The 21,331-nt window shown below is 51.8% G+C and overlaps 1 protein-coding gene across 1 annotated transcript in view; it reads right to left on the reverse strand.

Annotated features, from left to right (window-relative positions):
• SART3 (spliceosome associated factor 3, U4/U6 recycling protein) overlaps window positions 1-21,055 on the reverse strand; it is a 34,414-nt gene extending 13,359 nt beyond the window's left edge. The window contains exons 1-8 of the mRNA XM_076072668.1: window positions 20,402-21,055; window positions 8,413-8,539; window positions 7,839-7,943; window positions 6,971-7,155; window positions 5,161-5,266; window positions 2,561-2,685; window positions 1,279-1,434; window positions 252-390 (exon numbers count right to left, since the gene is read on the reverse strand). Coding sequence (XP_075928783.1) covers window positions 252-390; window positions 1,279-1,434; window positions 2,561-2,685; window positions 5,161-5,266; window positions 6,971-7,155; window positions 7,839-7,943; window positions 8,413-8,539; window positions 20,402-20,614 — 1,156 coding nt within the window. The 5' untranslated portion in view covers window positions 20,615-21,055. The remainder of the gene's footprint in view (window positions 1-251; window positions 391-1,278; window positions 1,435-2,560; window positions 2,686-5,160; window positions 5,267-6,970; window positions 7,156-7,838; window positions 7,944-8,412; window positions 8,540-20,401) is intronic.
• Between the last annotated feature and the right edge of the window lie 276 nt (window positions 21,056-21,331).

A 21,331-nucleotide genomic window follows, 5' to 3' on the forward strand; every position in this document is an offset into this window, starting at 1 on the left:
GAGACGTCGCCAGGGGTAGGGAGACACCATTAGGAGGAGATACCACATCGCTGTGGGAGAGGAGACGTCGCTAGGAGAGAGGAGATACCACTAGAAGGAGATGCTGCATCACTAGGGGGGAGGAGATGTCGCTAGGGGTAGGGAGACACCATTAGGAGGAGATACCACATCACTAGGGGAGAGCAGACATGGCTAGGAGAGAGGAGATGCCCATCACTAGGGGGGAGGAGACGTCGCTAGGGGAGACGGACCGCGCACTGTGTCGTGCTCCGCGTGATGCCGCTCCAGAGCCAGCAGGAAGGACTTCCACAGGCTCGTGGCCCAGGGGCAGTTCCTGGTGGCGCGGCGGTGAGCAGGCAGCACCACCTCCTTGATCTTGAGCTGCATGTCCTGCGCGCGACACACGGCAACCGCTCGGGCTCGCACGGACGGTGACCGGGGGGGGGGGGGAAGGGAGGGAGGAGGGGGGCCCCCCACCATTGTTTCCTCAACAATCAGGCTGTGCTCTGATCTCTCTCTTAGTTTGATTAACGTTGCTGTGATTATTTTTTTTTAGTAAAGAACTATTAAACATTTTATTTTTTACCAGGTAAGGCCCCACTGAACTATGTAGCTCTTTTTCAGAAGCGACCTGGCCACAAATGATAGCTCAACGAAGTGGCTTATCACACGGAAATTTAGTTTGACTCCGTGAGCCCTGAAACAGATGCCGCATTACAAATGGTGCCCCCCAAAAGTCAATGCATCAAGATTCTTGCTACACTTTGTTTAATCGGGTGAGACTTCAAGAGGCCAAGGGTGAGTCACATGAGCTGCGGTGAGCTGGGCCATAAAAATTACAGAATCGAAATAGCAACGAAGCCAAGCAATCGGAACAATCGTTTGGGTCCCCGGCAATAAGCCTCGAGCACCGAGCAAACCCGACTCCGTCAGGCATTTAACTCCTCTCGATCATCCACAGCCTAATATTCCAATGATCAGCAACCAGGCTGCAGCCCCGTGGGCTGCGCAACTTCAACAGCCCCGTGGGGCTGCATGCTGCGCACTCCCTGGGCCTACTCAGAGGGCTTCACGTCTTGAATCGTCTGCATGCGGCCCAACATGTCACTGCGCTGCGTGCCTCGACACCGCGGACTGACGAGTCGCGCAGCCAGCAGCGATACCAACCCCCCACCCCCCGCTCCCCGCGTCCCCACCCGATCTCAGGCCACCGCTAGGCGATCTCACATCCGGCGCGGCAGGAGAAGCGGCGGTGCATTTCTTCTGTGGCGCACTCACGAGGTACTTGGTGTACTGCGCCCAGAGGTCGGGCACCAGGCAGTTGTCGGCGAGCGCTCGCTCGAACACGAGCTGCACACGCGCCGGGTCGCCCTCCTTCAGCTCGCACTCGATGTAGGCCTGGTACTCCGCCATCTTCGGGGGCTCTGCCACTAGCTGGGAGGCAAAGCCAAGCGGCTCGGTTGCTGCCGCGTGGTAACGCGGTCACTGTACGTACGTACCGTATTTACTGCGTCACTTGTTGAATGCGTAGTTTCGTTTAGCCACCAATTACGAAGGCGCGTGTCAATATTTGTCCAGTGGCATCATAACATCGTCTCCATAAGGAAAACCCATTTATATTTATACCGCATGTGGAGCTTCTTTAGCACCGTACAAGCCAACTATGCTCAGCAGATGCGCGGGGTAAGGAGAAGACATTAAACACAAAAAAAAACAGTTCCATAGAAATTATTATTATCAGAGACTCAACACATTTGTCAAAAGGAGAGGTATGCAACAGGTGATGTTTCCCGGCAATGACGCTTCTTCATAGCACATTTGCAATGCGATGGAGAAGGGTCAGAGACGTTACGTTTTATATGGATTTTGGCTTTTAAGGCCGCACGGTGTTATTGAAGAATGTGCGGAGTTGTTTTGTCATTCGGCCTTCAGCGACCACTGCAAACGCAGCAGCGGCGGCGGCATCGTCACCAAATCATTTGCTTACTTATTACCAGGGTCGTTAAAATAATTGTTTTCGCACGGTTACCGGTTTTGCCGCACGTGTACAAAGTGTGGGTACGCCCACCTCCTGTCCCAACAACATCCGCTCGGTGCGGAAGAGGAGAGACTTCGACCTGCCGGTGTGCGGTTTATACGTTTTGGCGCGTGCCAATCGATGCGTTCCTTACTAAAATTCCACTGCTCCCGACTTTTCAAAGTGGCAAATAGATTATGAAAACCAGTCATTGGTTTACCGGTCATCGTTCACCAAACCATCCTTTTATTATCGAGCCAACACAATCACGACCTGGGCCCCAGGGAGCCCAGCAGAGGACCTAGGCAAGCTAAGGAACGACCTCGGCCTACGACGACCTTTGGACGACCCCGACTAGCCAATCGGGAGCGTGTGTGTTTGCACGTGCAATGAAACGAGTTTCCATTAAAAGTCGCTTGAATAAAGTCCCTGGGTGTTGGAGATCCATGGCGAAGCGACGAAGCACACCAGCAATGCGTTTACTGGAGTCGTCGTGCCGCGCGTGTTTTGGCGACACGTGGTGGGGGAGGGGGTGGCGGTTACCAGGGCGTTCTCGAAGGACTTGTACTTCTCCAGCTGCTTCAGTGCCTTGCCATACGCCTGCCTCACAGAGGCCTCCACGGGGCTCTCCAGCCACTCCTCGTACTCCGTGAAGCACGCCTCCATGTCTGGACAGACGCGCGCAAACAACCCCAACTCGCAGCGTGAACTCACGTGACTTGCGTACTACAACAACAAAGACAAGTGTACTGCACGACATGCTTCTCTGTGACTCAAAGACGAAGATTCACCCCGTATATCCTTGACAGACTGTTGGGGCAGGTGCTGTTAGCGAGTAGCACCTACAGTGAGGGAAACAAGTATTTGATCCCCTGCTGATTTTGTACGTTTGCCCACTGACAAAGAAATGATCAGTCTATAACTTTAATGGTAGGTTTATTTGAAGTGAGAGACAGAATAACAACAAAAAAATCCAGGAAAACGCTTTGTCAAAAATGTTATAAATTGATTTGCATTTTAATGAGGGAAATAAGTATTTGACCCCTCTGCAAAACATGACTTAGTACTTGGTGGCAAAACCCTTGTTGGCAATCACCTAGGCCAGACGTTTCTTGTAGTTAGCCACCAGGTTTGCACACATCTCAGGAGGGATTTTGTCCCACTCCTCTTTGCAGATATTCTCCAAGTCATTAAGGTTTCGAGGCTGACGTTTGGCAAATCGAACCTTCAGCTCCCTCCACAGCTTTTCTATGGGATTAAGGTCTGGAGACTGGCTAGGCCACTCCAGGACCTTAATGAGCTTCTTCTTGAGCCACTCCTTTGTTGCCTTGGCCGTGTGTTTTGGGTCATTGTCATGCTGGAATATCCATCCACGACCCATTTTCATTTGCCCTGGCTGAGGGAAGGAGGTTCTCACCCAAGATTTGACGGTACATGACCCGTCCATCGTCCCTTTGATGCGGTGAAGTTGTCCTGTCCCCTTAGTAGAAAAACACCCCCAAAGCATGTTTCCACCTCCATGTTTGACGTTGGGGATGGTGTTCTTGGGGTCATAGGCATCATTCCTCCTCCTCCAAACACGGCGAGTTGAGTTGATGCCAAAGAGCTCCATTTTGGTCTCATCTGACCACAACACTTTCACCCACTTGTCCCTTGAATCATTCAGATGTTCATTGGCAAAACTTCAGACGGGCATGTATATGTACTTTCTTGAGCAGGGGGACCTTGCAGGCGCTGAAGGATTTCAGTCCTTCACGGCATAGTGTGTTACCAATTGTTTTCTTGGTGACTATGGTCCCAGCTGTCATGAGATCATTGACAAGATCCTCCCGTGTAGTTCTGGGCTGATTCCTCACCGTTCTCATGATCATTGCAACTCCACGAGGTGAGATCTTGCATGGAGCCCCAGGCCAAGGGAGATTGACAGTTCTTTTGTGTTTCTTCCATTTGCGAATAATCGCACCAACTGTTGTCACCTTCTCACCAAGCTACTTGGCAATGGTCTTGTAGCCCATTCCAGCCTTGTGTAGGTCTACAGTCTTGTCCCTGACATCCTTGGAGAGCTCTTTGGTCTTGGCCATGGTGGAGAGTTTGGAATCTGATTGTTTGCTTCTGTGGACAGGTGTCTTTTATACAGGTAACAAGCTGAGATTAGGAGCACTCCCTTTAAGAGTGTGCTCCTAATCTCAGCTCGTTACCTGTATAAGACACCTGGGAGCCAGAAATCTTTGATTGAGAGTTGGTCAAATACCTATTTCCCTCATTAAAATGCAAATCAATTTATAACATTTTTGACATGCGTTTTTCTGGATTTTTGTTGTTGTTATTCTGTCTCTTACTGTTCAAATAAACCTACCATTAAAATTATAGACTGATCAGCAGGGGATCCAATACTTTTTTCCCTCACTGTATGAAGGCTGGCACGGCACAGGAGGGGGTGGGTGGCCAGCACCACACCCTGCCGCCTCTGTCTCCCTAGTGGCGATGTTTACACACCCTACCTAAGTACTCCTTTGAGGCGGAGTCGACCAAGGGGACTGGTTCAGATAATCGTCACTGGTGTTGGTGAGCGGGAATCCAACTCGGGTCGCCAGGTTTGTACTGCAGCGCGCTAACCACTACACACACTTACTCACAGCATACATCTACAGTCTGATGCATGTACAGAAAATGAGTAACATGAACTAATGGTTCTCGAACATACAACACACACTCAGCACGAATCGGCGTCTCACAATATACGCACGCACAGCAAGCCTCCAGTGGTGGATCAGGGTCACGGTTACTTGGTGATGCTGCTGCTGACGCTGCGTTGGTGGTAGTGCAAAAAAGCACAAACAACGAAGCTCCTCAACACATTCGTCAATAAGCACTGCGTGACCTTTAAAAAAAAGGTTTATAACACGCGACGTTATGGGTAACGGCCCTTCTTCACAGCACAGAGCCAGCCAGTTAAGGTTGAATTTTTTTTCTTTAAACATTCATTATTCTTTTTCGATGTATTCGTAGATCATCTTAGGGAGAGTTATTGTGACCCACAGTTAAGAGGCAGTCGACCAGAGAGACGGACGGTGACAGCGGAGGACAGACGGGCGGACGGAGAGGTTGTGAACAAGGGCTCCGTTGTTACCACTTGGACTCACCCATGAGAGGCAGAGACAGCTGGCGGCGGAACAGGGTGTTCAGGCGCTCCGTCTGCGCCTTCAGCTGCTCCTGCTGCACGGCGCTCAGCACAACGCCCAGCACCGGCTGCGCTAGCGCGACACGACGGCACGGGCAGCGACGCGCAGAGGCACACATATCAGCGGTGGTGGTCGTCGCTGGTGTTGGCCGTGAGCGAGAATCGACGCGAAAGAAGTTCAACATACATACGTGCACGGTGACACACCTCGGCAAAAGACGAAGATTCCCCCCCCCCCCGGATAGCCTGTAACACACTGTTTTGCCAAGTGCTGTTTGCGAGCACCTACGAAATGCCGGCACCGCACACGAGGCGGTGGGTGGCCAACACCACGCTCGGCTGCCTTTGTTTTCGCCAGTGGCGAGGGTTTTCACATCGCACAAGGTGCTCATTTGAGGCTGAGTCTACCTAAATGAGGCCCAGGACCAGCTCCAATAGTCGTCCCTGAACTCGGGTTGCCGAGTTCGTAGCGCAGTTCGTGAACCACTGAGAAACAGCGGACACACCAAATATGACGCACATGAGACGCTCCGCAGTGACGTACTCACGGTGACACGCAAACGCGCACCACAACACACACACACAAGGTGGCACACAGCAACAGACCAACGGTGATGCACAGCGACAATAACAACCACCACCTTTCGCTACTAAGCGGCGGTGAATGGGTCCGTCCCTGGGCCGATGGGCACGCTCGCTAACGGTGGTGGAGACACATTGGGAGGCCCCCCCCCTCTATCCACCCCCTTCCTTCTACTCCCAGCTGCACTGGACTGGACTGCGCTGGGCTGAGCGGCATTGTGATAAAAGTGTAGAGTAGGAGTGAGTGACGTCATGTCACGCTCGCCCTCTGGTACAATGACGTCACGGACGGTGACATCATGCACAGGGGCCGGGATGGTGACGTCATGTCCCCCTGGGGGATTTAAGCTGGAACCCGTCACGGGTTCAGGGTCGTCTGGAGAGTCCGGGAACGTGAAGGGTGAAAGTCGGGACCCCGGGGTAGGGGGACATTGGCACCAGGCTAGGGTAGCCTGTGGGTGTGCTAGGGACCTCCCCAGTACCCTACCCCTGGGGGAGCGATGGGACCCCGGGGTAGGGGGTAATGAGCACCAGGCTAGGGTAGCCTGTGGGTGTGCTAGGGACCTCCCCAGTACCATTCCCCTGGGGGAGCAATGGGACCCAGGGTAGGAGGAAATTGGCACCAGGCTAGGGTAGCCTGTGGGTGTGCTAGGGACCTCCCCAGTACCCTTCCCCTGGGGGAGCGATGGGACCCCAGGGGGTAGGGGGAAATTGGCACCAGGCTAGGGTAGCCTGCGGGTGTGCCAGGGAATCCTCAGTACCCCTACCCCTGGGGTGTGGAGTATAGGCAGTGAGTGTGCAGTACACGGAGCCGTGCGCGAAGAGAGGTCTTTAATAAAACAACTAGCGCAAACCCCTACACGAAGATCTGCCTCCCAGTTATCATTTACGGCTCAACAAAAGTAGTACAGCATTGAGCTATTATAGAGAAGCGGTCATTTATGTGCGTGGCCGCTGCTAGCGCCCCCCCACCACCCACCCCCACAACCCCCCCCTACCGCCCACCACTACCCCCATCCCCACCCACCCCCCACCACCCACTACCCACCACCCACTACCCACCACCCACCCCATTACTCCTCCACCCACAACCCCACCCCCCCCACAACACCCCCCCCCCCCCCATAACCACCCCCCCTCCACCACCCCACCCCCGCCCACCACCGGACGGGTGACTACGGAGCGAGCACCTGCATCATGCCGAGCACGGCGTTCTCGAACTCGCGGTAGGCGTCCCACACGGCGCTGCCCTTGGTGACGTGGAGGCCGACGGCGGTGAGCGCTCGCTCGAACACGGCGCGCACCCGCTCCACCCCGCCCGCCTGGCCCATGCCGCCGATGGAGTACTGCGCGTACTCCAGCCAGATCTCCGGACCTGCGGCCACACGAAGACGAAGAGCCACCCGCCGCTGGAGCCGTGCACTTTCAAATCACCGAGACTGAAAAGTCATTCATTTAGAAGTGCTTCTTGCGTCAAGTTTGTTGTCCTTCCCCACAACGTCCGATTAGCACGGATGGCTACGTACTGTGCGAAAAAAGTTCAACACACGTACGGCACGGCGCACGAGGGGGTGGGCGGCCAGCACCACGTGGCCACACACTGCGCCCACACGCAGACGAACGTAATATACATAGGGATGGATGTATTTATATATCCATCCAAAGCCTCCCGCAAATCACCCGACCCCTCTCCCTGCTGCCCCTCCCCTGTGAAAACAAGACGCCACGCTGATTTTCAGCTCGCGTCTGCTCGCTCTTTCCTTCTCGCTTCTCCCTCCCCTCCTCTCCCGTCATCACCCGCTCCTCCCTGACATCTTGGCCCGGTCAATCCTTCTCCCCCTCCTCCCCTTTCCCGGCCCGGCGTTCGAACTGGGCCGAGTCTACGGAGTCTCGCTTCGCCAACAGCCCGTCGTGCCGGGGCGATCGCCAAGAGGAACACCGTTTAGAGAGTCAACAGCCTCTCGGAGGACGTCTGACGTAAAGCGCGACCCCGGTCGCGGGCAACGCACGGAGTCCACCGCTCACACGGGGAGAGTGTGGAGAGGGAGGGATACTCACACAGGTAGTCCTTCACGGCTCTCTCAAACAGGCTTGACACCCGGTCTCGCTCCGCCTCGTCTGTGCCCATGCGGATCTCGTCCTTGAGCCAGTCCAGCCACAGCTCTGCCGGGAGCAGCCACGTGGGCGGGGGGGGGGGGTGGGGGGTGGGGGGGGACACGGGGGGGGGACACGCGGAAGGGGGACACACGGGGGGGGACACGGAGGACATGCGGGAACACGGGGGAACAAGGGCGGGACACGGGAGACACACGGGGGACACACGGGGGACACACACGGGGGACACACACGGGGGACACACACGGGAGACACACAGAGACGAGGAGGAACACGCGAGAACATGGGGACACACACGAGGATGCACAGGAATATCCATGAGCGTACGGAAACAGACATGGCCATGTGACACCAGTTATCTTTCCTTCGATTTCTATCTCCGTCACCTCCGCACTTTACTTTGCGTGTATATACACGTTCTGCTTTCCGTCATTTTGGTGACCCCCCGGGATGGCTCTCGACCCCTCACCTGGCTTAAACACAACAAAAGAATGAACCTTTGGAGGCGCGCACTCACCCTCGGTGAGCGGGAAGAGCTCGCTCATCTTCTGCCGTGCCTTGGCCAGTCTCTCGAGCTCCCCGAGCTGCTGCAGCAGCTTGATGAGGTCCGTGTGGCAGTTGTAGTCATGGGCGTTGATGGAGAGCTGCGCCACACAACACAAACAACAACAATAAACAACAATAAACAACAACAATAAACAACAACAATAAACAACAACAATAAACAACAACAACGACGAGGATTCGCACAGCATGTAAAATACGGCAGCATCTCAAGGCGCCGTCCAATTTTTGTTTTATTACTAAAGTACACGTACAGCCCTTTTGTCAACCCACTGCCAGATGAGCACCTACCATGGGGGTGGGTTGTTTGACCACAATGGTCAGTGGCAGGTTGGTGAAGGTGGGGGGGGGAGCAACTAAGTAGCAGCATAGTACAGTACAACATCGTATTTTGCTGCAGCAATCCCTTGATGACAACGTGAAAACCTGCAGCAGTCTACAACTCCTATTTTATGTATTAGAATGTAAGCGGCCTCACCCGATGCCCCCACTGATGTCCTATTCTTCCCCTCCCAACCAATGTGAGCAGATACTACTGACTCTATAGCAGACACTACTGACTCTATGGTAGACACTACTGACTCATGGTAGACACTACTGACTCTATAGCAGACACTACTGACTCATGGTAGACACTACTGACTCTATGGCAGACACTACTGACTCTATAGTATATACTACTGACTCTATAATAGATACTACTGACTCTATGGTAGACACTACTGACTCTATGGCAGACACTACTGACTCTATAGCAGACACTACTGACTCTATAGCAGACACTACTGACTCTATAGTAGATACTGACTCAATGGTAGACACTACTGACTCTATAGCAGACACTACTGACTCTATAGCAGACACTACTGACTCTATAGTAGATACTACTGACTCAATGGTAGACACTACTGACTCTATAGCAGACACTACTGACTCTATAGTAGACACTACTGACTCTATAGTAGACACTACTGACTATTGTATGTAGGGTGTGTAGGTGTATATGACTCTATAGTAGACACTACTGACTATTGTATATAGGGTGTGTAGGTGTATATGACTATAGTAGACACTACTGACTATTGTGTGTAGGTGTATATGACTCTATAGTAGACACTACTGACTATTGTGTAGGGTGTGTAGGTGTATATGACTCTATAGTAGACAATACTGACTATTGTATATAGGGTGTGTAGGTGTATATGACTCTATAGTAGACACTACTGACTATTGTATGTAGGGTGTGTAGGTGTATATGACTCTATAGTAGACACTACTGACTATTGTGTAGGGTGTGTAGGTGTATATGACTCTATAGTAGACACTACTGACTAATGTATGTAGGGTGTGTAGGTGTATATGACTCTATAGTAGACACTACTGACTATTGTATGTAGGGTGTGTAGGTGTATATGACTCTATAGTAGACACTACTGACTACTGTGTGTAAGTGTATATGACTATAGTAGTTACTACTGACTATTGCACGTAGCGTGTGTAGGTGTATGTTTAAAACGTAGGCTTTCGCGACCAATATTATTCATAATAAAAAGGTTTTTGGGTTAGATCGCGTGATTTATAAATGTGTCGAAACCTTCCACCACCCGACACGGCCAATCAGTAAGGGATTTGTCACGTAAACAAACGGCCAAATAGTGACGACTTCATCCCACCGGTGTGTTGAAGAGTGAATCCACACCATTTACAATCTGATGACGACGTTTCGCTGGTAATTACATCCAGCATCATCAGGCGATTTGCCAGAAGAGTGAAGCCATCCACCTGCTTCCGGTCTTAAATAGAGCAGCAGGACGACGTCATCACTGAACCCAATCCACCTGTAGGTGTACATCCATACAAAATAAATAACTTGTTTGGGGGAGTGGAGAGGGGGGGGATCGACAATTGCTGTAAACCTGTTGGATAAACTTTTTACCCCCACATCTGGGGTGGAGGGGGGGGGTCCCCATTTTCGATAACTTTTTGATGCAGGCCTTCTGAAAAGCCCTTATAATTTAGTTGACGGACAAACGGAACGCAAGTGCCTTTATAATGGATGGTGGCCGCACCATCGTAGCGAAAAGCTGGTTAAAACCGGCAGAGTCTCCGAGACTTGACGGGGCTGTGCTCATCCCGTCCCGGGAGAATTTGGCCACGGGTCCTGTGGACTATATTCTGGATTGAAAATAATAAAAATAGTCCAAGCATTTCCCACCCCCCCCCCACTCAAAAGAGCTTGAGGGGCACTCATCCCTCTTCCTATTTTATAACCCAGAAGCCACCGTGGGCGTTCATTCCGGTTTTCTATGGCGGAGGCGAATAGGTCCGTAGGACAAACAAAAAAAGGTGCTTTGCTTGTGTTTTACGAATGCCCAGAAAGATTGAAGGGTCCGATTCCATCGCAGACCGCAATTTTTTGAACTCGCACATTTCTGATTGAAAACCCGTGCTCCTTACCGGAGGCGCACACACACACACACACATATATATATCCGGTAGAAGATGGCTGGTGATTGATAAAAACGCATAGGGGGAAGCCCTGCAACTGGCCACATGCGCCACTGCTTGTGGAAGAACCTCCACTAGAAAGAGCTCGAGAGAGCCCCCCCCTTTCCTCGAAGGGGGATCAGACGTCTGGGAATAGATGGGAGCACTCACAATTTACCCCCCCCCCCGCCCCCCGGATAAACACGACCGGCCTCTTGAACTTAATCCATTTATAACGCCGGGTGGACAGAGGCGGTAGGGGGGAGGGATTTAAGACACTTGCCACCATTGTTTCAAACCACCTTGTCACTGATAATGTAAAAAACAATTCCTGGTGTGACAGGGCACTCCACCCCCCCCTGCCCGTCAAAGGGCCATCAATTCCGCTCGAGCCGATGCCGTTACTCAGGGCGAGCCTCTGGGGTACGGCGCTCCGAATGAAACTATCAAGTGTCATCAACGCTCGCGATGATCTGTGCCGCGGCCGAATTAATCGTTTAAAGGAGATCGCACCCGCGGGCGGGAAGCCAAGGCCTAGGGCCTTTCACAAACAGCCACCGCTGGCCGTCCCAGGACGCGCGCGACACCATGCACAAGAGGTTTTTGTTGGGTTAGATCGTGTAAATAATATAAATGCGTCGTTAAACCCGCCGCCACAGGACACGGACAATTAGCAAGGTTTGTCACGTAAACAAAACGTGCCAATTCGCACCACCGGTGTGTTGGAGAGTAAACCCACAACAGCTCCAATTTATGCACATTGGCGATGGAACTGTTGCAAACGGCAAGGAGGAGCTGCCAGGCAAAACAGGCCTAAACAGACACAAGCGTCGCACCTACCGACGATTGACAACGATGATAATAATTCACAACCCTTGAATGAGGGTTCTTCCCTATGCCACGTCGGGATTAATTGACCATGAACTTGACGACGCAGGGCCTGGGAGGCCGGGGGCCGGTTCGCACATCACTCGAGTGGAACTCGGGTCGCCAAGTTTATAGCGCAATCCACGAACCGCTGTGGTGGGTTCAGTGCAGGTTGATTCTAGATTTAAAGCTTTCGTGACTGCAAGGATCCATACTCTTTGGTTCTATTCGGTAAAGTCACGTAGGTGTGATTTTTTGTTGTTTTATTTTTTACCTACGTGACTTTACCGAATAGAATCAAAGAGTATCAGTGCAGGTTGGTCAAAGGTGGGGAAGCAGAGACTTCGGAGCGTTACACACACGCGTGCATCTATGTATGTTGAACTTCTTTCGCACCGTACGTAGCCAACCGCGCTAATCGGAGGTACGGTACACAAATGGAGATTGCTGCACTGCTGACAGCGGGACCCCACAGCAGCTTATGTGCACGACACCCGTTGTATGTGCAGTGGTGGTCGTCCGTCAAGATCACGTACCAAGGCTGAAGCCTCCTTAGCTTCTGAGCTTCCGATGAGATTCCAGGCGATCTGGTCAAAGGCCATGGAGGTTTGTACGAAACGATAATTAGAATGTATAGCCCTTTCATCCAATCCACTGCCGTATTGAGGCATCCACATGCCGCAATTCATTTTGTTCACTTACAAGGCGGTGAACCATCTTGCCCCTGCCTACATCATTGGTATGCTGCACCCACGTGTCCCCTCAAGGTCCCTAAGATCTGGGGATGCAGATCTTCTCTGCTTTCCCAGCTGCTTCTTTGGCCCATGGGTGACCCAAAAAAATTCCCGTGTAGCCCCCAGGCTACGGAACGCCCTTCCACAAGATATCAGGGATCTTTGAGTCTATGGACATTTAAAAAATGCGTCTTAAAACCAATTTATTACGTTTATTACATTTTTTGTTAATTTAGTAAATGGATTATAACATTATATCCTTAGTTTAACACGTAGTCTTTCGCGACCAATATCATCCATAACAGTTTTTTTAGGTTAGATCGCGTAAATGTGTCGTTAAACCCGCCACCACTCAGATTGTAAATGTTGTGGCTTTGCTCACACATTGGCGTGCTGTACTAGTAACGAATTGGCATGTTCTGTCTACGTGACAAACCCTACTAATTGGCTGTGTCCGGTGGTGGCGGGTTTAACGATACCTTTATATATTTACGCGATATAACCAAAAAAAACCTCCTTTATTATGGATATTGTTAAGCTGATTGTCTGCTGCTGCTGTGTCCCGTACAGCGCTTTGAGATCCTTGATGGAAAAGCGACAAATAAATGGTGTTATTGTTGTTGTTGACTTTAGCGTGTGCGTTGGCATGGGAACGGAGCGCGGCAGATGAAATATCGCTCTCGAGAGTTGGGAGGTAACCGGATCCACTTCACAGGTTGACGATGAAAACGGCCGAACACGGGTCGGCGTTGCCGATGTGCCGACCAACTTTGCTGCAGCTGGGCGCGGTGGCGCGCAGCTGCAATCCAACGCGCTCCGAGGCTAAGGTCAGCGGATCGTGCGCCGACTCGCCGTGGATGCGAGGTGGCCAGGAGACTCGCCGGGCACGGAGGCAGAGGTCGGATACGCGGCAACATTGGATGTGCGAACATCGACAGAATGTGCACGACCATTTGTGCACAAATAGGTTACTGGACGGAAAAAAATACAGCACAAACTGCTTTACACACGGGAGGGACGTGCTTTTCTGTGCTTGAGAAGGGAACAAATGTACGTATGTATGTATGCGAGATTAAGAATACACTGTCGTGCGTGAACATTTATTAAAATAAATTACAGCTGCACCGCACGCAGGCACCGCACTTGGTGTGGGCGGCTAATCTCGCTTGACTCGCCATTAAATTGGCCACCGACAAGCAAGTATTCATTAAAACCGGTGCTCGCCGAAAGATCTTTAATTATTATTTTTGCAAGCAAGCTTTATCTTGACACTCGGGTATGATCCACACGTGGGTAATTGAGAGTTGACTTTCACTGTCCTCAGCAGAGCCTCCGCTGCTTTGCTCTTCCCCTTGTTACCGCCTCTTTCTATTAACGAATCAAAACCATTCCCTGCAATACCGAGTTGCTAAATGCTACGACGTTTAAACCGTGTCACGATAAGACACAAACTCGGTGGCTGTGATGCGCGGTGCATCAATTTGCTTCGACGACGTGCTTGTGACTAACTTGGCAAAAGTAGGGCGATGCCATCCCATGCCGGAGCAAGCAGCGCCAGCACAGAAACTCCGCACTAAATTTTTGCCACGATACCATTTTTTGCACGTAACCGTGCGACGTGAAATGCCACGCTTTGACCATTGTCGTGACATCGGTTGCTCTTAACTTGAGAACTGTTTTTAACATTTTCACATGTTGCTTTTTGTCCTTTTATGTACATCAAGCACGAATGATGATTGCTTAAAAGTGACTCGTTATCGGGTGCCACTCATAATACGTGTTTGTTGTTTGCAAGGCTGCACTTTCTGGTCTTTATTCGTTTGCTGTTAAACTGTAGGATGGCTGCGTAGGGATGCAAAAGAAGTTCACCAAAAGCTCGAAAGAGTTTAAATATGCATGACGGTCGATGCACTCAAGAGGCATGGCAGAGGCATAGATGCAGAGAAGAAGAGGGGGGGGATCTTGCGCATCCTGTACATAAATATAAACAGAGTACAGTGAGATTCTCACCCGGTGACTTTTACATCAAAGGTAACCATTTGGGGAGGAGGGTGTGATCCAATGCAACTGACACTTCACTTTTTCAGGCACATGCTGTCAAAAACTGATGTTGTCACATTATCGACATAACCCGTCGATTACTCTGGATTTAAAAAAGAAAGTTTGACAAATCACTAATTTTACTGGTAGAGCCATTTCATTGCACAAATGATCTGTGTGCAAGTGGCATTACGTCGTTGCTTTGCACGTGTCATGTGACATCTTGCGCACCCTTGCGAACCGTTCCATCTCAATGAAGGGATCACCGTCCGGGCGAAATATTTAAATAATAATTTCCTGAGCAAATCCCCCGTTATTTCCACGACGGGAAAAACATCTAGACCATATCCAGCTTGTGGTGCAGGCCAGCGGCGGCGAGCCAGCAATGCTTTGCGCGCCGCTCAATCTACCGGCTTTCTCTCGGGCGTGATTTTCAATTTGTTCCCCATTTTTTCACGGTCTACCCCACGAAAGAAAATTCCATTACGCGTGTGGCACGGTGCATCTTGCCTGCGTTTATTCCGAACGCGCGATAACAGGCGGAGATGGCGTGCACCCGGCTGATGGTTTGTGTAAGAAACACTTTCAATTCCTCCACATTCCGAGAGACGGACGTGTAAAGGAGACATTGTTTGCTTATGTGGGTTTGTTATTGATCTGCTCAAATATGGATTACTATTTTTTTTTATCTAAAAAAGGAGTATGAAACGTGTAATGATTTAAGACGATCTAAATGTGGGCGTATTCAGTTTCTATTCGATTTTTTAAAACGTTTAACATTCCTAATTGCACTAAAACCTGAACGAGTTGGAATGCTTACGAAATGTCGAAACGACCCAGCACAGAGAAGGTGCCCCTATCTGCTGCTACACTGATGGGCCATGAAGATTAACCAACAGCGGGACTGTGGTCACCAATCTCAAACCGTGGACCAACACAGGAGTACCACTGCCCGCTTTGACCTTTCTCCGGCAGCGTTTCAGATATTTCTCAACTGAACTATTGACAATAACAATTTAGTTTATAGTTTTAAAACACCTGGAAATGCACTTGATCTCGTAAAATCCTGAAAGCTAAGCACGATTGAGCCTGGACAGTGCTTGGATGGGTGACCACCATGCACACGGCAGGCTGTACTATACAACTGCGGGACTGTGCAAACATATAGAATTGCTGTTCTGTAGTATGCTCCCCCGCCTTCACCAACCAGCATCGACCAGCGTGGTGAAGTATGGCCAAACAACGTCGATGATTTACCCAAGCGTGGGTAGATCACAGGAGTGGAAGTGTGCGGGCAAAGGTGCATGTGGACATGTACACGATATACTATTCAAGACAATTTTTTTTATTTTACCAGTTAAGGCCATATGAGCTATATATCTATTTTTGATAAACGACCTGGCCACAAATGATAGCCCATCAAAGTGGCTTGTCATGTGGACATTTATAGCAGCCGATTACTCCAAACGCGTGACGTTGATTCTAAATGTGGGGGGAGACAAACTAGAGGATCCGGAGGAAAAAAATCCACACACCCACAGGAAAAGAGAACATGCAAAACTCCAAATACACAGGAGTCGGGGTCGGGATCGAACCCACGACCTCTTGCATACCAGGCAGGGTAGTTAACATCTCTCAGCCACCGCGGTCCCCAGTTTCACCACGAGGCTGCTCCTCCTGAAGCCGTCCACAGGCTTAATCTCCCACCTCGACACGGGCGTAATAGACGTTGCTGCTCAACTCCCTCCATCCATATGGGAGTCGGGCAGAAGTGTCCAAGCGAGTCTCTGGGTCTCCGTGGTATAATTCTCTGAATTTCAACGCAAGTCTATACGTCTCAAACTTTGGATCACCTAAGCGACGCCACTGCCCCCGCTTCCATTTTCCGTCGTCAACCTCAACGCGGACACAAAAACGCTGTCGATCAACCTCCGCACCAGACGAGAGGAGAAGTCGGACGGATGGACAAGATTTAGAGAAGTCGGACAGATGGACAAGATGCTACAGAACCCGACGTCAGAGGGCAATGTAAGGACTCGCCCCTTGTGCAATGCAACAAGCTGCCAAACTTGGGGGGGGGGGGTGGGGGTCACGATTCCATTTAAGAATAAATAATATTTCGTAGCTTCTCGTCGTATATTGCCTGCCTCTTATCTGAAGCCTTGCTTATTTAGTCTTGTTCATGCCAAGAGCCTTAAAGGCGCAGCCATATGAGCACACTGTTTGCATATAATTTGCGCGACCCCCTTCCGCCCCGAGGGTTACGCACGCACTACAGCAGAGCGCTCGCGAGAAAAAGCGCAACTTTCCGTAGCGAAGCCGCCTCCGCCGCCGTTCGTCATCACCGCCTGGAAAGCTGCCCACACGGGTTGTCCTCGAAATAACGGACAAACAGCAAGACACTCAGTTTAACACGTAGTAGACTTCCGCAAACAATATCATCCATAATCCAGGTTTTTTTGGGGGGGGGGTTAGATCGCGTAAATATATAAATGTGTTCAGGGGCGGAGCCAGGATTTCAGGCCGGGGTGACATTCAACAAATTTTAATTTCAAGAATGATTAAGAGAAGAGAGTCAGGCTGTTGAAACTAGACGCCATCGGTTGGCGACACACTCTGACAATGCAGTTGCACGGAGTCCGCCAGACCGAGTGTCGAACACTTATACAGCAGAATGTCACCCCTGTCACCCCCCCCCCTGGCTCCGCCCCTGAATGTGTTGTTAAGCCCGCCACCACCCATCACAGCCAAAATAGTAAGGTTTTTCACGTAAAATAGAACGTGACAATTCGTTAGTAGTACAGCAGCACATCAGTGTGTTGGAAAGCAAAGCCACAACATTTACAATCCGAGCAAAATACTACGGGGGCTTCAACCGAGGGGTGGGTGGGAGGGCGTGTTAACCTTAAACATTAAACAATAATTGGAACAATTTAAAATCGTGCTCTCTGGAGAGCTCAACCGTTAAGACAGCGGATGTTTGTTAAGCCAACTGGGCCAGGATTGAGCAAAACCTATCCCCCCCCCTCGCCACCACCTTTTTCAGCCAAGCGACTGCAGAGCAGCACAGGCAAAAGTCAGCCGCGCTGTGCGCATGTTGAACTTCTTCCGCACAACACACACAGCCAACCGTGCCCGCTTGCCGTTTGCCTGCATCTCCACAGCACCGTGCTGGAGCCGGTCACGACGCTTTCTCTTCGCGTTGCGTATGCTTTCACGACCACTGTGCACGATTCATGACGAGTTTCTTCTGGGTTAGATCGTGTAGGTATAATGTCGATTATTTAACTATAATCCCCCACCCATGCACCCGCCACTCGACAGAGCCAATCAAATTAAGTTGTCACGTGATGGGCAAATATGCCACTTGATTTGGCATGTCAGTAAACTGTAATGTTTAAAAAGGGGGTGAAATATTGACAGTTTTACAAAACACATTAAATGGGTTGGCTCTGTCAGGTGACAGAGGGTTATAAAAAATAAAAAATGGCATTATACCGACATGATCGAACCCAATATGAACGAATTATGACCAACTTATTTTTGCTTCCTTCCTAGTAACTGCTCCACTTGGGAATGTCCTCCCATCATCTCCATTTTGTCTAAGTTTCTTATAGCCCTGCTCAATTCAAGAAACCGACTTAATTACACCTCGAGTCACACCTTCAAGAGTGTCGTTTCTTGCAGCCCACTTGGCACTGTGGAACTTTCGACCTATGCTCTTGACAAACGTAACTTTAAAAAAATATAACCTGAACTTCCCGATGCAGGGTGAGGAGGTACAACGCACGGGGTGTGAGGAGGCAATGAACGGGGGCAATACTGCAGGAACTTCTTGGGACATTACCATCAGCTTCCTGAAAAACAGTTGCTGATGAAGCTCCCAGCACCTGCAGCGGAACATCAGACATAATGCCAAACCACACGTGGCATAACCCGATAACACAAGCGGGAGAGCGACAGCAGGATTGTTTCACAGTCCTTGGTCAATCCACTGCTGGATGAAGGCCTCCACACGCCACTGATATTAGCCATGGATGCGAATCGAACTTAGGTTACCAGGGTTAACTGGCCTGAGAAAATAGCGATGCAGGATAATTGTGCAGGGTGCCAATGCATTGTTACAATGAAGATGGCGATACATATTTCTACAGATCTCGGTCACAGTGCAGTGTGCCGATGGATGCTAATGTAATGATGAATGGAAATTGTGCAAGGTGCTGAAATATCGGATTCTGCAGGGTGCTGATGCATGGGAATTCTGCAGGGTGTGAATGTATGAAATTCTGCATGGTGTCGATGCGTGGGATTCTGTATGATGCGTGGGATTCTGTATGATGCTGATGCACGGAAATTCTGCATGGTGCTGATGTGTGGCAAAAGGTGGACGATGATGTTGAAGCCTGCTCGTGGTGCAGGGTGCCGCCGGTGCATCGGAATGTAATAATAATGCATGGGAATTACCCATTGGGAATTCTGCATGGGAATGCTGCTGCTGGGTGTTACGAGGCCATCTCATGGAGTGTCACCCCCCCCCCTTTCCCCTTACCATCTCCCCCTAAAGGCTGGGCGCCCCGGTGCGCCCTGCACAATAGAAACTGCAGCATTAGCGGGTAGCAGCAGCAGCAGCTGAGCGGACAAAGCAGCAGCCGAGACAATGCGAACCCACCGTGCGATGGCGATGGGGTACCCCACAAGCGGTGGGGGAGCTCGCGAGGGACGCTCTACGAGGCCCGCCACGCGTCCGTCGCGACCCCCCCCCTTCTCTCACCTCCAATTCGGTCCCCCCCCCTCACCTCTAGCACCTTAAAACAGATTTTTTTCCCTCTCTCTGCCCTTAACTTGAGCACCGCTATGAATGATAAACTAAAGTGGGATTCGTACACTTAAGCGGAAACGCGTGCCATCATTTCATGCGACAAGAGCAATTGTCCCAGGACGAACAATACAAACATTTCGAAAACCCAAGAAGCCACGGGGGGGGAGCGGTGGCGCAGCGGTTAGCGCACATCACCACCCATCGACAACTTGCAACATCGCCATGCACACACCTGTATACAAAGAAAATAAGATACCGTGCATCACAATCTCCCGAATCTCCCTTGGGGGAACGGTGGCGCAATCGAGGTGTTAGCGCACTGCGCTGTGACCCCGGTTGACCCGAGTTCCATTCCCGATCACGGCTAACATCAGTGGCGAGTTACATCTGAGCCGTTCACCGACACGCACTGACCAGCGCGTGAAGTGTGCGTGGTCAAACAACCACCACGGCTGACAGCGTGGGGGGTGTGGAGGGCCTTCACCTCGCAGTCGACTGGACAAAAGGGGTGTACGTTAAAATACAAATACTGTGTTTACAAAAAATATATATAAGGCACAGTTACGGTGACCCTGACTCACAGTTTAATCAAAACCGACCTGACCCCGACGCCACTGGCATGGGATTTCGGTGAGCAGAGGAAGGAGCAAAGGAGACTCTTAACGCGACCCTAACGCGGTCTATTATACTCGAGCTATCGAGTGTCAACAACCCGGGTCTCGAGGACCCCTGGCACACCAAGACGGCGTGACCCGACTCGAACGCAGCACACCGCTTGACTAGGTGGTGGGGGGGGGGCACAACCCACATTAGTTGACCCAATGCCGCGCCGGCTACTCCACCAGCAAGTTACCCCGCATCTGAACTTAGCACCAACGAGCCGAGCCACATCTCACCGACCCGAACACGGCACGGTCGACCTAACCTGACCCACGCTGCCATAATTTCCCCACCTCACCCCCATCCTCCGCGACCCGGCCCCTCGTGTTCCCCACCTGCTCCTCCAGCCGCTGCACCTCCGCTTCCTTCTCACTTTCGTCCGTCTCGGACTCCGAGTCAGAGTCGGTGCCGGGCCCCGCTGCGGGCCCCGCGGACCCGGCCTCGGACCCACTCTCCGCCTCCATCTCCTCCATCTCCTGTTCGTCCTCCTTCTCCTGCTGCTGCTTCTGTTCCTTCCCGGGCAGCTCCTCTCGTTCCTGCTCCGCCATGGGGATCACGACCTCGGCAGTCCCCTCCCCCTGCCTCCCTCCTCCCCTTATATTTTCCCGGGAGCGGGCGGTCTCCGGGTGTGTAACGGGTTGAGAGCTCGACGTTCCTCGTGCGGTGTCGGGGATATCCTGGCTCCGGGCTCAAGGCCCGTGGCTCAGAGCTCTGAAACCCAGCGCTTCCTGCCTTTAGGGTCCGGGTGCTTTGCGGGGATTCAAGGCTGATTTGGGGGAGGGAGAGGGTTCGGAGTCCGACGACGCCGTCTCGAATCCCACGGCTTCTTGGCTGGGGGGGTTCAAGTCGGTGGCTCTTGCCCGCAAGTCCTCGCGAGGCCCCGCGCTGAACCCCCCCGCTCCCGCGGCAGTAGTCCCCGGACTCGGAGCGAGACGCAGTCGAGGGCGCAGCGCAGCCGAGAGGCGGCGCCACGTGCGCTGGGCGCGCGTCACAGGCTGAAGCCGCGCCTCGGCCATCTTGTGTTGTCTCCGCTTTCATTTATTGGGCGGGGGGGGAGCAGTGGGGTGGGGGGAGATGGGCGGGGGGGGAAGGTGGGGGCAAGGGGGCAGGGCGGGGCGGTCCCGCCGCTCCCCTTCTGGTGACGTCACCGAAGCAGCTCTCGAAATGTAAATCAACGGGAGCCCCCACCACCACCACCTCCCCACGCAATATGGCGCCCGAACCGGCCTCGCACCGTATCACGTGACGGCGCCTCTGGGCGGGCG

This window comes from Petromyzon marinus, chromosome 38 (assembly GCF_048934315.1).
Source record: "Petromyzon marinus isolate PM22_M1 ecotype Great Lakes invasive population chromosome 38, UKy_Petmar_22M1.pri1.0, whole genome shotgun sequence".
In the NCBI taxonomy this organism is placed as follows: domain Eukaryota; kingdom Metazoa; phylum Chordata; class Hyperoartia; order Petromyzontiformes; family Petromyzontidae; genus Petromyzon; species Petromyzon marinus.